The 14,369-nt window shown below is 41.1% G+C and overlaps 1 protein-coding gene across 1 annotated transcript; it reads right to left on the bottom strand.

Moving 5' to 3' along the window:
* Window positions 1-9,287: 9,287 nt before the first annotated feature.
* nsun5 (NOP2/Sun RNA methyltransferase 5) lies at window positions 9,288-14,198 on the bottom strand. Its single transcript, XM_084069753.1, has 4 exons — window positions 12,985-14,198; window positions 12,593-12,800; window positions 12,143-12,307; window positions 9,288-11,809 (listed from the first exon to the last, which is right to left on the bottom strand). The coding sequence occupies exons 1-4, from the start codon at window positions 13,907-13,909 to the stop codon at window positions 11,599-11,601; spliced, it is 1,509 nt and encodes a 502-aa protein (XP_083925879.1). The 5' UTR covers window positions 13,910-14,198; the 3' UTR covers window positions 9,288-11,598.
* Between the last annotated feature and the right edge of the window lie 171 nt (window positions 14,199-14,369).

Here is a 14,369-nt window from a genome sequence, read left to right as displayed (position 1 = left end):
GGCCAAAGAAGGAAGGATTGGGGGACCCGCCTCACTGAGTCATATATCATATTATTGTCTACTCTACCTGTATGTCATATTAGCATCTACACAAATACTGGAGTGCAAAGTAAGGACATTTTTGTATTGGTCATACAATATCTGAAATTCTGAATTCAAATTCCCCAAGATTTTTGTTTTACACACTCATACCAGCCATATCACGGTAAGTTTTACCATTAAGGTTTGGGTTGAAATTCGGTTTGATACAGCACAATAAGGAATATGCTTGTAATGCATGCAAACATACATGATACTGACCCACTTTCAAAGAGAGCTGTCAGCCCGGCATTGATGTCCTCATTATGTTAGTGATATGCAAGCCATGTACACAACATGTGTACATGTTGTGTACTGTACATGGCTTCATTCCAGAGGAAAATCAAAAGGTCACTGATACTGTACCCCACTTGAAGTAGGCCCAGTATAGGCACAAGGCGGTTAATGTATGATGGAAAAACTCTAATAATAAGGGCCTCTGATGGAGTGACCATGGGGCCCCGTCTCTGTGCTCTCATATTTGCTTTCAAACGACAGGTCTGGGTTGATGGAGACAAATCGACCCAGCATGGATGCACGGGAGCAGGGGTCTATTTTGGCCATCTGACTGACTGGTTGACCCCCTCCTAAAGCTGACCCAAGCTATCGTAAATCACTGAGTTAGTGGGTCGAGACTCACTGAGACACAGCTGCCGATGAGACGATCGCTTGTAGAAAACAGTGTCACATAGGTGTGGGTCAATAGACATGTTTGTGGTGTGTGAAAAAGACAGAGTGCATGTGTGTGGGTGTGGGTGTATGTGTGTGTGTGTGTGTGTGTGTGTGTGTGTGTGTGTGTGTGTGTGTGTGTGTGTGTGTGTGTGTGTGTGTGGGGGGGGGGGGGGGGGGTGTACTTGTTACTATACTGTACTTGTGAGGGTCCTCAGAAGAGAAATGGTTCTTTTTATAAATGAGTATGTAGGGGTCAGGTTTAGTTAGGCATTTAAAGTTAGTTTTAGGGATTAGGGTTGCTTGCTACCCGAAAATAGCTGATCTACAAGCTCACAGTCACAACACATTGCGTTGTGAACTTGTAGATTTTCTGTGCACAACATCGGCACACAGTATAATTCAACCTTTAGGGTTAGGGTTAAAAGAGGTAAGAAATGTGATATCCTCACAAGTATAGTAAGACCACTGTGTGTGTGTGTGTGTGTGTGTGTGTGTGTGTGTGTGTGTGTGTGTGTGTGTGTGTGTGTGTGTGTGTGTGTGTGTGTGTGTGTGTGTGTGTGTGTGTGTGTGTGTGTGTGTGTGTGTGTGTGTGTGTGTGTGTGTGTGTGTCAACACACATGCATGTGTGAGAGAAGCCTACAGTAACTAACAGATAGCAAGTGATAATAACTGACACTCTCCTGAAATGGAGAGATTTACTGAGAGAGAGAGAGAGAGAGAGAGAGAGAGAGAGAGAGAGAGAGAGAGAGAGAGAGAGAGAGAGAGAGGAAAATGTTTTTAGAAAAAGAAAAAAATAAGAACCACAGCATCAAACAAAGTTCTTCCAAAACCCCTCTATTGGTGGCTAACAACCTCATGTTATTCTTACCACAGCATACAGCATTACTACAACTGACCAACTCTGGCTCCGCTCGCTTTAGCATAATTCCCAGTGCCAGACCTTAACATTGACCCCAGCACTGTCTGGCTGACCACAATACATCACATTGAGCTACAGTTGACTCATACAGTACAGGTTCCTGTCAGAGAGGGTTTTAATGCTGTGACTCCTGCGTGATTCAAATACCAGCCCCGGACTTGAATGTCAAGTAGGCCTGTGGAGCAACATGACCATGACACCGACAAATTGAAGTGGAGATGCTAGTGTGTATGTCCCCCATTGATTTCAATGTTTTGAATTATTCTTATCAATCAAACAACACACCCTACTTTGTTTTGGGTTGTTTTACTGCAGTCCTCCGTGGACAGTTGCTGCTTGGTGGTCTGCTTTGCTCCTGAATGATGTGTTACACTTCCGGGCATCACTGCCTAAAGGCTAAAATGAGAGTCACTTCCTCTCTTAAGTACAGTAAATATACAGGGATTTGTCTTGTTGACATTAGAACATGTCGACATTCATGAGAAGACACAAGTCGGACGGAAAACAAGAGTAGACCTTATTCATTGAAGGCAAATGTTGACAAAATTATATCACATCAATCAATAACCATAACATTTTATCTATAATTGTGGATTTTTGTTTTTAATGGAAGCCATTTTGAAATAAATGTAAAATCTTATAAGCCACAAAGTGAATCCTCCCTAGTAATGCGGATGTGAAGTCCTCAAATATAGATTTGTGTATGTGACTATCACTGCTGGTGGTCTGCCCTACAATGTCTGACCAGCTTTCCCATGCTCCAATCAGTCTGGTTGGAGGACAGGATACACACGCACGCAGAACAATCTCAGAACTGTCTCACTCACACGCACACACACACACACACACACACACACACACACACACACACACACACACACACACACACACACACACACACACACACACACACACACACACACACACACACACACACACACACACACACACACACACACACACACGTCCGTTTACCTAAAATAATAAACATTTATTTTCTCATTGCTCTATTTACCAGTAAACAGGATATGATGTAACTATCTATTGTGCCATAGTAGTAGCAGAGATAGAGGGGGACAAAGAGGGGGGGAAATAAATATATATATATATATATATATATATATATATATATATATATATATATATATATATATATATATATATATATATATATATATTACACATACATAATTATGCAGACAGATGCGCAAGCACACTCTCAAACACAGATATGGATATACATACATTTAAGAGACAGAATTCTTCTGAACGTTGATTAGTAATAAAATCAAAGTTCAAAAGAATTCCTCTTTTACACATGCTAGTACTCTTGACAGGTGAGGGCCATGCGAAAACAAACAAACCAAACCACGCTACCTTTCAAAGACCACCAAACCATTAAAGCAAGTCTGAGATCAGCATGTAGAAACCAGCAACTACACCTGCACTCCAAGAACACACACAGACACATACTCAGCAGCTGGCTAAACAACACACACACTCAAACATTACACGCATGTGTATGCACGGGCGCTCTCACTAACACACACCCATACCCCCCCCCCCCACACACACACACACACACACACACACACACACACACAAGCACTAAAACCTTTTAGTCTCTTATTTATAACCTGGCCAACACATTAGTGAAGATCCCCTGGAGATGGACAGTAGCAGCTGTCCTTAGAACAGTGCTACTGTGTGGAGGGCTCACATAGTGAGAATGACTGAGGGTAGTTGTTACCTTTTGTACATTGCATTGTGTGTATGTGAAAAGTTGTGATATGGCTATCATTATTTTCTATAACTCTGGGTAACAGTATGGGTACTTCTATACCCTTCTATCGGGAATATAACTTCACAATTAAACATCTAAACTATATTTCTACATAGGTTTCACTTTGTTTAAAGTTTACATTGCGTGTGTGTGTGTGTGTGTGTGTGTGTGTGTGTGTGTGTGTGTGTGTGTGTGTGTGTGTGTGTGTGTGTGTGTGTGTGTGTGTGTGTGTGTGTGTGAATGTGCATCTTGTTTGTGTTCATGTGCATTCATTAGTCTATATATGGTTGTTTATGTGCATGTTCTTAGTGTGTTTATACACAAAACATCCAGTGTTAATTTAACTCTGAGACGACTCTCGAGTTATATTAAAATTGGATTTTACTGTACACATCCCTTTATATATCTATGTCATCACATCATCTGTCATAGGTTTATGTAACTGACCCCCTTGCATAGTAAATATGTTAACATTATCACCTTGTCCTTGGCCTCAGATTAAATGAATATCTGCTGATTAATAGATCCTTACTTAAGTAGCTTCACTTGAGACACTCAATCCCTGTGTGTTGACAAGTGCTTGACAATTTTTAATAAATCAACTGCTATAAATCAGTGCTTCTAATAAATGATTATGCATTAGTTACATTGCAAATGTAACTAAATCCATCATGTTGCGACTTTTACCAATAGTGTTTGTGTGTGTGTGTGTGTGTGTGTGTGTGTGTGTGTGTGTGTGTGTGTGTGTGTGTGTGTGTGTGTGTGTGTGTGTGTGTGTGTGTGTGTGTGTGTGTGTGTGTGTGTGTGTGTGTGCGCGCGCGCGTGCGTATATATATATTTGGCCTTTGACTATGTATAACAACATATCTTGCAAATTCTTCATGAGGTTGAACTTGAGCTATGCAATTTGTGTGAAGTCTAACAATGCCTTCACAGATATGATCTGAAATACATGTTATACATGTATCTGATACTCTACTCTAAACAAAGATAATACGTATGTCTGTCATATTGTACATGTCAGGCATGATTGTGGGATGGGGAATGGCTGCATGTGCCCTGTCTGTAGCCGACAGTGATTTGTTTGTCTAGTGATAGAATGTTGGGTGTTTTAATGGACCACAACGCAAACAATCCTTTAGCTTTTTTTGCGTTTTTACCCACATTGATGTTTTTTTAATTTGTCAATAAAAATATCGCCTGAGCTCCTTGAATATTTGTGGGGATGACTGATTTATCCTGTGTACATCAATTAACCTGATGCAACAGGTGTTCAGTTACACCTCGCTCTGAGTCCAATTACTTGGACCCAGGCCAGATATGACTGCTTAAATCAGCCATCCCCCATCCCACCTGATACTCTTCTCTAAACAGAGATAATACATACATAGGTCTGTCATACTGCACACGTCAGGCATGTATCTGTTACTCTTCCATAAACAGAGATAATATACTAGGTCTGTCGTATTGGATACATGTCAGGCATATATCTGTTACTCTTCTATAAACAGAGATAATATAGGTCTGTCATGCTGGATACATGTCAGGCATGTATGTGATACTCTTCCTCTGAGGGACATACAGTGAAGGTGCAGACAGAGGTGCTGTGTATTACTCAATGACATTCTGATAGGTCATGTGACGTGGCACTTGATGGAAACGCCAGCTGTAATAGGGACCAAACCTGTGACCTTTCTGTTACTAGACAGTTTTAGCAGGCCACAGAACAACTGTCCAGCTGTTTGGAGTTCAGTGAGATCTGCTTTCTCATTTGAACACTGGAAAATGTCCGGGAAATCAGGTCGGGACACTGTTCGTTGTTCGTGTTGTCCTTTCACACATGTAGCATGCAACAGGAGAATGTCCGTTTCAGATGGGTTCACACATGAAGGTAAATATATTCTACTTTGCAATCATGAATATAATCAAGTGCTGGAAGCTCGGCTATATTATTGAAGAGGACAAATTCTACGTAGGCCTATTTGCAAATAAATACTGTAGCAAATACCCCAACAACTAAAGAGGACACATTAATAAATGTATATATTATTATTATTATTATTATTATTATTATATTGTCCAGTGTTTGAAGATGGTTGTATTGTTGCGCTTAAATTGTACCATAGAGGCAAAGGCCATTTTCAAGTGTGACCAATGAGACTGTTCTATTCTACTCTTCTAAAGATAATATAGGTCTGTCATATTCCAATGACATTATTGTAATGAATATCAGTGAGATGCTTAATTAGTGTGGTTGCCCAACAGGGCAACCAGACTATAGTACTCTACACACTTTATTTCTTTATTTATAGATAAACAATACTTTAGAGCGCATCTCCTCCCACAGTTTTTATTCCCCAATGTCGTGCCATATATCAAAATGACCGTCTTGAACGGGAATCGTGCGCGTGTATAGGGCTAAGAGATTGGTTGAATAGTTTAATTGATATTAATTTATTAGTGCATTAAATTTCCCCATCCACTTTAATGTAAAAGTCAAAAAACTCAAATTCAAGTATTTTTTTCTCAGAAACCTTAACAGCTACAGTTATCAGATTTGGAGGGATAATTTATAATTAAGTCCCAAATTATTTAACAAAATATCACACCATTCGGCCTCATGGTGGCGCTATAACAGCCCCCTTTACGTTTTGGCTCGTAACTCTTGAACCGTAGGTCCTAAAATCAAAATTTCTTTTCACCTGGATTCCTTGGGTCACTACGCATCTCCCCATATAGGCCACGCCCATTTGCGTCAGGATAGATTTTTTGATATTGATTTATTTCTGCATTAAATTTCCCCATCCACTTTAATGGGAATTGCAAAAACTCCCATTCAAGTATTTTTTTCTCGGAAACCGTAAGGGCTACAGTTACAAGATTTGGAGGGGAGGTTAATAGTTTTTTGCGAAATTATTATGAAAATAATCACACCAGTCGGCCACATGGTGGCGCTATAACAGCCCACTTTACCTTTTGGCCTATAACTCTTGAACCGTAGGTCGTAAAATCAAAATTTCTTTTTCCCTGGATTCCTTGGGTCATTACGCATCTCCCCATATAGGCCACGCCCATTTGCGTCAGGATAGATTTTCCGCCATTTTGAATTTTCTTCAAAACACACTTTTTGCTCCTTTTCCTACAATGTTTTTCCAAATCTCACACAAATCGGTACACATGATCTCTGAGCCCATGCGGTAAACATATCCAAACGGCATTTTCATAGACCTTACCGTTCGTCCGTAAATGGCTTCCAAAGTTAGCGGGAGGGGCCCGTTTTACCAAAAATGCCAGAAATCACGAACAAAACGTCCGGTCAATCCCAAATTCAAATCACATGTCGAGGGTGGTTTACTCAACAAATCCCCAAAAACATTTCCACTTTGACCCATAGGGGGCGCCACAAATGCGCAAAATGTAACCGTTCGATGCAAAAACATTATTTCGGGGTGGATCGATCCTTTCAAAATGAAACGCAAGCGATCTCATGAGAGACGTGACAATGTAATTGGCGCAGCCTCCGACGTTATTCCTCCCGGCCTATTCCTCGAGTCCCGGCGGCCGCGACCCGCGACCGGCGTCGGCGCAACCACACTCTGCAATTTCCCCGGAATTGCGACGCGTCTAGTTTGAAAATAAGGCTGACATATGGATTCAGAGACAATGGGTGACTGAGCTTCTGACTATGTTCCTAGTTTGGGGGTAGGTATACCAACAACACTGTGTTAAAACAAATACTACAGGCCTCAACATTTTTGTTTTATAATGCAAAATACAGTAGGCTGTAAACTGCAAAAGCATTTATTCCTAATGATGGGACGTGACATCCATCACATTATAAAGTATGAGTAGGGTATAGTTCTACGAATTGTTCATCTTTATTATGACTATAGGCTACTAGAGGCAATATTTAGGGTTGAAGCTTACATCACCATGAGACAAGTCTACAACTCAGGGCTGTGCAAACATGATGCAAACCTCAAACAGCAAACATTTTACCATAGGCTCGAGTATCACATTTATAGACTAGAACAGGGGTCTTCAACAGGGGATCCACCAAATCTTTGTGTGATAGGAACTTCTTTTTTTTACACTAACTACTTGAAACCTAACATCCCTATTCTGAGAAGAATTTTAGCCAAACATAGCAGATCTACAAGCACACAACGCCTTGCAGAGCTTGTAGATCTTCTATTTTGGGTTTGGTGTAGAGAGCAGACCAAGCATAGAGTGAAAGGCCAAGTTAATTAAGTATTGAAGGTTTAAGTGATTACATGTCTGAAAATATAATTAACAATCTAATAAAAAAAAACATTGATTTACACAACACGAATTACAATGCTGTCAACACAATTTTATACAATATAACGTAGTGGGGGTCTTTTGGGACTTTAGAACGGATATCAACTGAACGCAACATACACGGATTATTCTGCTTCTCTCTCTCAGCTGAGGAGTCCTTGGCCTTAAAAACGTTGAAGACCCCTGGACTATAACTTTATATTACTCAAAAACCTCAATACGAAATTAACGAGCGCTTACCTTTAGTGCTTCGCTCAAGTCGAAATAGCTAATAGGTCGTAGAGGTTGTGAGCAACAAACACCAGAATTCGTCTGCTGTAGTTTCTGGGATATATATATAATGCTGCGTCGACAGGTAGCCTAGACTTTGAAAGTCAGTGTCTTTTTCATCAGCTGTTTCTCCTCGGCGGGATTGCCAGGGTGTGAGACTGAGAGAGGTCTTCACGACTCTCCAGTCACGGCCGAATGACAGGTCCTCCTGTTGTTGGGGACGGGGGTCACCTACTGTGTCGCCCTCATGGTGCCATAGTGTCTCGTGTCTGGTCTGGTCTCTAATAGGCAGCGTGGCCACACAGCGGAGCTACGTACCGTAGCCTACTCTACGGGGAGCCCCTGTCTGTAGCCGGCAATTAAACACTGAGCTCGAATTACTTTGTTTACTCTGTTGGCTACTGTTGTATTGTTCCCTATTTCCATGCCACGACATAGCAACTCATCAAAATACAGGTGCACAAGAGCAACAGAAAAAGTGGTGCCTGCCAGTGCCAATTCAATCAGTGCAATCATCACTCAATTAAAGCATCATGCCAGAGAGGGTTCGTTAAAGTGTATTGCAGAGCCAGACTACTACTTCCGGACAGAAAAAAACCCTGCCTAAATATGGTTAAGATTAGAAGGACATAGGCTACGCTACTGTATGATACCGGATATGATATGAGTGTGGGAATATTTGGCACAGCTCAATCCCTTATGCAATATTATTATTTTAATGATTTGTCTATGGTCACTATACACCCACAATAGTCCCCTGAATAAATAAAATGGTGTGCATCTCAAATTAGTTCCCCCATCCCCAGAAACAAAAAATAACCCAGTCTTGATACTGAATGAACATGGTCTTTCTCCAACTAATACTATTTTTGCCCATTCTCAGTCTCTCGTTTTTGCCCATTTGATAAAATCCAAACTTATTTTTCTGTCCTAATCATTTTTGCTAGGCTTGAAACAAATCTGATTGTTTTTTCTAATGTGTTATTGTAAGGACCTGCATCATCAGCCAGTTAGTTTCCCCAATATAGTATCATGATACATCACATTCCTCTGGTGTTTACAAGGGATCATCCCTTCTCATGGGAACAGAATAAAAAAAAACTCTGCATTATAATACAAAAGGGCTTTTTGTTTTGCATGAGACCAGCAAAGGCATTTCCTTTAGTGCTATTAATGATTTGTTAACCCTTTCAAATTAACTTTTTATTTCCTGTCACATTATTCAAAAATTAACATTGGTGGCCATGAAGTGTAAAGTGGTAAGTATACTCTGCCTTTATTACAGTGTGACAATGATTGGGCTTCACGTTTGTAGGGAAATTTGATTTTAGGACGTCATCTTGGCTTCAAATGTGCCATGCATTTGGGCTTTTTTGACAGTAGGGGTACATAGCTGTGATATCTCCATAATATTTGTCTCTCTTTCTGTCACCTTCTTCACATCAACCCTGGCATCCCTATTGTGTATAAAATAAAATAAAATAAAAACAATTAAAGTGTTCAAAGCAAATAAAAAAAATATATATTCAAAAATAGAGAAAAGCAGATCTAGGCCTACAAGTACACAATGCGTGATGTAACAGGTATATGGGCTATTTTTGCTATTTGTCATACAACAAAGTATATAAGTGGTTAAACCTGCCTAGGTGTAACTAGGATTTGGGGGGGACAGTTGTTCCAAACACCACAACACAGGAACAATGGTGATATTGTGTTATCAACATTTATAGGCTATACTCTGCACATTAAATCACAGCAAGGTGGGAAAATTACACAGACGCTTTTAAGTCAAATGGTGGCTTATTTCCAGCCTTCCATTGCGTCACTTCATATGATGGTTTTGGTTTTCAAATAACAGGTGTGTTCATGCGTACAGGAAAATGGCAGTGTTGACTCTGACTCATCTTCTTCACCGGACCTCTAATTTCCCATAATCCACAGACTATTTCCCATTGCACATCTTTGAAGTTGTACTTTTTTTTTGGCAAAGTTCCTTTTTAATTGCACAGTTTAAAAACATCTCCTGTTTTCAGTTAAGAGGCTATGGTAACGGTGTGCATTGGCTGCAGCTAAATAGAGTTCAGTTGTGGAAATCACAGATTACACACAGTATTCAGATATTTCTGAAGCAAAATGTTCTACTCCTAAACAGATGAACAAGCAACAGTCCATCCGAGTTTAACATTCCGACCATAAATGAGGGCAGATGTTTTGTAACAGAAATACACTATGACCAAAGTCAGTGAACAGACTGTGCCTTTCTAGCGTTTCTATTAATTAAAGCCCTACTGGATATTAACCATCTAAACCCTATATACGTTGATGCCTGGGTTCTCACAGGAGTCTATAATCCTTGGTTCCCTCCTTTTTTCCCCTCTACACCAAATCTCTTCATTTAAAATAGCCGATCTAAGGTCACAATGCGACACGCTGAGCCCAGAATAGGGACGGTAGGGTTCGTGTGGTTAATGCTACAGCTACAATGACAGTCTAGACAATTGCACGCAGCCAATTTTGTGGCAACAGTTTGAGGAAGGCTGCTCGTTTCCTGTTCCAGAATACATGCTTTGGTTTGTTGAAATGAGTGAAGAAGAACTTGACTGGTCTGCACAGAGCCCGACTTAACCATATCAAAAAAACCTTTGGAATGAATCAAGCCAAATGCAAACCAGGCCTAATTGCACACCATCAGTGTCTGACCTCATCAATGGTCTTATGGCTAAATAGGAACAAATAATAGAAATTGATATGGAGTTGATCCCACCTTTGCAAACATTCTCCTTTATTCTGGGATGGCTTTTCAGCAGTAACATGGAACTTTGCTTGCTTCCATTTAGCCACAAGAGCATTAGTGAAGTCAGACACTTAATGTTGGGCGATGAAGCCTGGCCCCGTCTCAGGCCTACAGTAGAAAGGGTGTTCACTGACATTTGTTAATATAGTATTTTTAAACACATGTGATAGTGTACTTTTAAACACATGTGTTAAAACAGCTCAATCCTATCTACTTTCAACCACTAGAGGGAGCTAATGTCCACAATCTACAGCAAGCTGTAATTGAAGCTCTGCTTTCTAAACAGACAGACCTATTTAATCTAAACAGTCAATAGTTAATTTGTTGGATTATGCAATTTTCCCCATTGTCCAGTATAGCCAAATGCTACACATAACTACTCTGTCTTTCTCTCTCACAAATACTTGCATACATGGCATGCATTCTATTTCGCTGTGACACATGCACACACGTGTGACCGCAATCTAAGCTCCCAGGGATATACCACATTTATGAAGGAGCTTGGGAGATGTTTGTGCTTGTGGTTGTGGTGGACGAGACTGTGGTGAGGGTGGGAAAGGCACCACTACTGTATAGTGCATTTCAAAAGATATGGATTACACCTCTTTAGTATTGTTGCGTACTTTATCACTCATATACCGTATATAACACATTTAGATTGTATCTTAGGCTGAGCAATGATGTTACAGAGAAAATACTATGAAAATACACAAACTCCTGCAAGCAATACTCCCTTTCAGACCAGACATCAAGACAGTCGCCATTTGAAAAACATCCCTTTCACTCCACTATGGACGTTTTCTTCTTCTTCTTCCTTTTCCTCTTCTTCTTCTTGGTTACCATGGTGTCAGTGTGTCCTTCTACAGATGCAGACTGGTCCTCTGTCCCCTCCATTTCCTCATCACTAATGCTGGGCTCCTCTGTGGCTGCTGTCACGGTCTTCTCCTCAATGTCAGATGTAATATCAACTGTAAGCTCTGGGCTGGGGTTTCTGCCAAGAAAGGATATATCAGTCATATCAATATGTGTAAAAATCACTTCACAATATCAGTTTAAGTGTTATTCACTTATTTGGATGTGACTTAAATTGTCTGTGACTCTTACTGGGTAAGAGTCACAAACATCATATTCATGAAACCAATTAAAAAATCATTGAATGTTTGGCAAATTTCTTTGTCAACAGTGATGTAATTATGTTTAATTTATCAGAGTAATTTTCTGCTTTATAAAGAAACTTTTCCTAATATATATTTTTATCACACTTAAGGCTTTTAGCACGTACACAGAGCAGAGGATATAATAAGAGGAATGTTCTTATACTTACATTATTTCAATGAGTTGCTCCTGATTTTGAATCTCTTCTTTGCTGCGCCTTGCAAACAGAGCAACAAAGAAACCATGGGTGCGGGTCTTGGAGGTAGAGGCACGCAGACACTGTTTGAGAGGCTCCAGGCCACGCTCTGGCCACTGTGGCAGCACAGGAACCAACCTGCAGAAACACAATGGACACATTCAGGTCCTGGAAAAGCTAAGCTGTTGCTGTCATTGTTATAGGTAATAGCATAGAGGGTACAGAAGTAGGCTTGAAAACAAGAGGTATAGACACACAGAAATTAAATATGATCTACAAATATGATCTCCAGTAATTACCTAGTATATGATATCTTGCAAGATAGAAAAATAAGAAAATACAGTCTAAGCAGATCACTGCCTCTTGAGAAAGTGTCTGTCATGGTATGTTGTGTCAATGTTAATGTGTGTGTCTGTCTTCTACCTGAAGCCTGGATTCTTTTGCAGACATTCAGCAACAACCTCCTCATTCTCCTGGGTGTGGATGGAGCAGGTGGAATAGACTAGGCGCTGCACACTGGGAAATCTCATGGCGTGATTGAGACAGTGCTTCTGAAAGGATGCCAGAGAAGCCAGACGTTTCTGTTCCTTCTTCTGGTCAGAGGAGTTATCACCTGATAGACACACCATGCCTGGAAAAAAAAAAAACATGTATTCACATGTTGTGTTCCTAGATGCTTTGTCTGCAAATAATGGGAAAACATGGGTAAATATAAGCATTCATGTTTGTGCACAACATGAACACGAGAGAGAGAGAGAGAGAGAATAATAGGTAGGAGAGATCTATGGGAGAGATGAGTTGAGAAAAACGGTTACCTGATCCACTGCAGGAGGGGTCCAGTAGAATATACTCCACATCTTTATACAGAGGGCTATCAGGGTCTACCTTCAAGAAGTCTTGATGGGCCAGTTGTTGACATGTGACCCCAGCACGTAGCAGGAGAGTGGACATGGTCGACATACGCTTGGCGTCCAAGTCAAAGGCAAACAGCTTCCCCTTGTTATGCATGATGGCCGCCATGTGGCTGGTTTTGTTGCCAGGAGCAGCACACGCATCGATAACATGGCAACCTGGTCGAGGGTTGAGCAGAAAGGCAGGGAGGCAGCTGGCTTTGTCTTGTAGGATAAAGTGACCAGCCGTGTACAGGAAGTGGTCGTGGAAGTGCGTCTTGGGTGAGAAGACCAGCACATCCGAGAGGTGCATATCCTTCACAAAATGTTTATCTTTGAGTATCAAATCAACCATCCTGTTGGCCTGTCCCAAGTAGTTAAAACCTTCCCTCTTCAGGTAGTCAATGGCATCATCTACCGTGGTCTTCAGGGTGTTCACACGTACGTACCTCGGCAGCTGGTCACCTGGAGACTGCTGGACACCGGCGGGGAGCAGGTCTTGGTTCCTGCTGACCTTATGTTTTATCTTCATGCGGGCCAGTTCTGCCTCGAGTCGGCAACGATGCTTCATCATCACCACTTTCCAGGATCCGCCACACTTCAGCCCCTTGCCGATCAGCAGGTCGTGCACCAGCACCTTGGCCACATGCATTCTGAGTTTAGTTTGTTTTAGCAGCTTGCTGGACTCGATGATCTCCTCCAGAACGGATGCATATTTTTGAGTCTCGTTTACCAAGGCGAAGAGCTGCTTGACGTTCTGAAACTTGCTTTCGTAAACTAAGGTTTTCACCGCGCCCCGTTTCCCCTCCACTTTCTCCAGAATGTCAGCAGCTTTCATGTACAGGGCCATGGTTCTCAAAGGAGTTTTACAGCTGTAAAAACGTTACACCACTGGAAGTAATGTCTGGAAACAAAACAGATAGCTTACCAGCTAACGTTACCTTTATGTCTGCTACATTTAGCGCCTGCTTCAACCATTTAACAACTTACTATGCTTCCATGCAGATCCATTTCTGGCTGTCCGAAACGTTATATATTTTCTTTATAGATCTTATAACTCCAATTAAATCAGATTAGTATAAAGACGCTGGCTCGTGCATGATGCACATTCACAACACATGGTAGAGGAAGGAACGGGGTAGGTCATGACACCGGAAGAAAATCACAAATGGAGGCGTGTCTGGTGTGACGTCATTCTTAAGCAACCAATTGACACACACACACACACACACACACACACACACACACACACACACACACACACACACACACACACACACACACACACACACACACACACACACACACAC

The sequence above is a fragment of the Gymnoscopelus microlampas genome (assembly GCF_963454915.1).
Source record: "Gymnoscopelus microlampas genome assembly, chromosome: 10".
Classification (NCBI taxonomy): Eukaryota; Metazoa; Chordata; class Actinopteri; order Myctophiformes; family Myctophidae; genus Gymnoscopelus; species Gymnoscopelus microlampas.
Note: the sequence above shows the minus strand (reverse complement) of the source record. Positions and strands in the feature narration are given on the sequence as shown.

Excerpts from the sequence above, each read along its gene's own strand:
- nsun5 (XM_084069753.1), bottom strand. The coding sequence starts at position 13,909 with ATGGCCCTGTACATGAAAGCTGCTGACATTCTGGAGAAAGTGGAGGGG. Across the intron at positions 12,801-12,984 it reads CCCCTCCTGCAGTGGATCAG|GCATGGTGTGTCTATCAGGT; the intron begins GTAACCGTTTTT and ends TTTTTTTTCCAG. Across the intron at positions 12,308-12,592 it reads CAAAAGAATCCAGGCTTCAG|GTTGGTTCCTGTGCTGCCAC; the intron begins GTAGAAGACAGA and ends GTGTTTCTGCAG.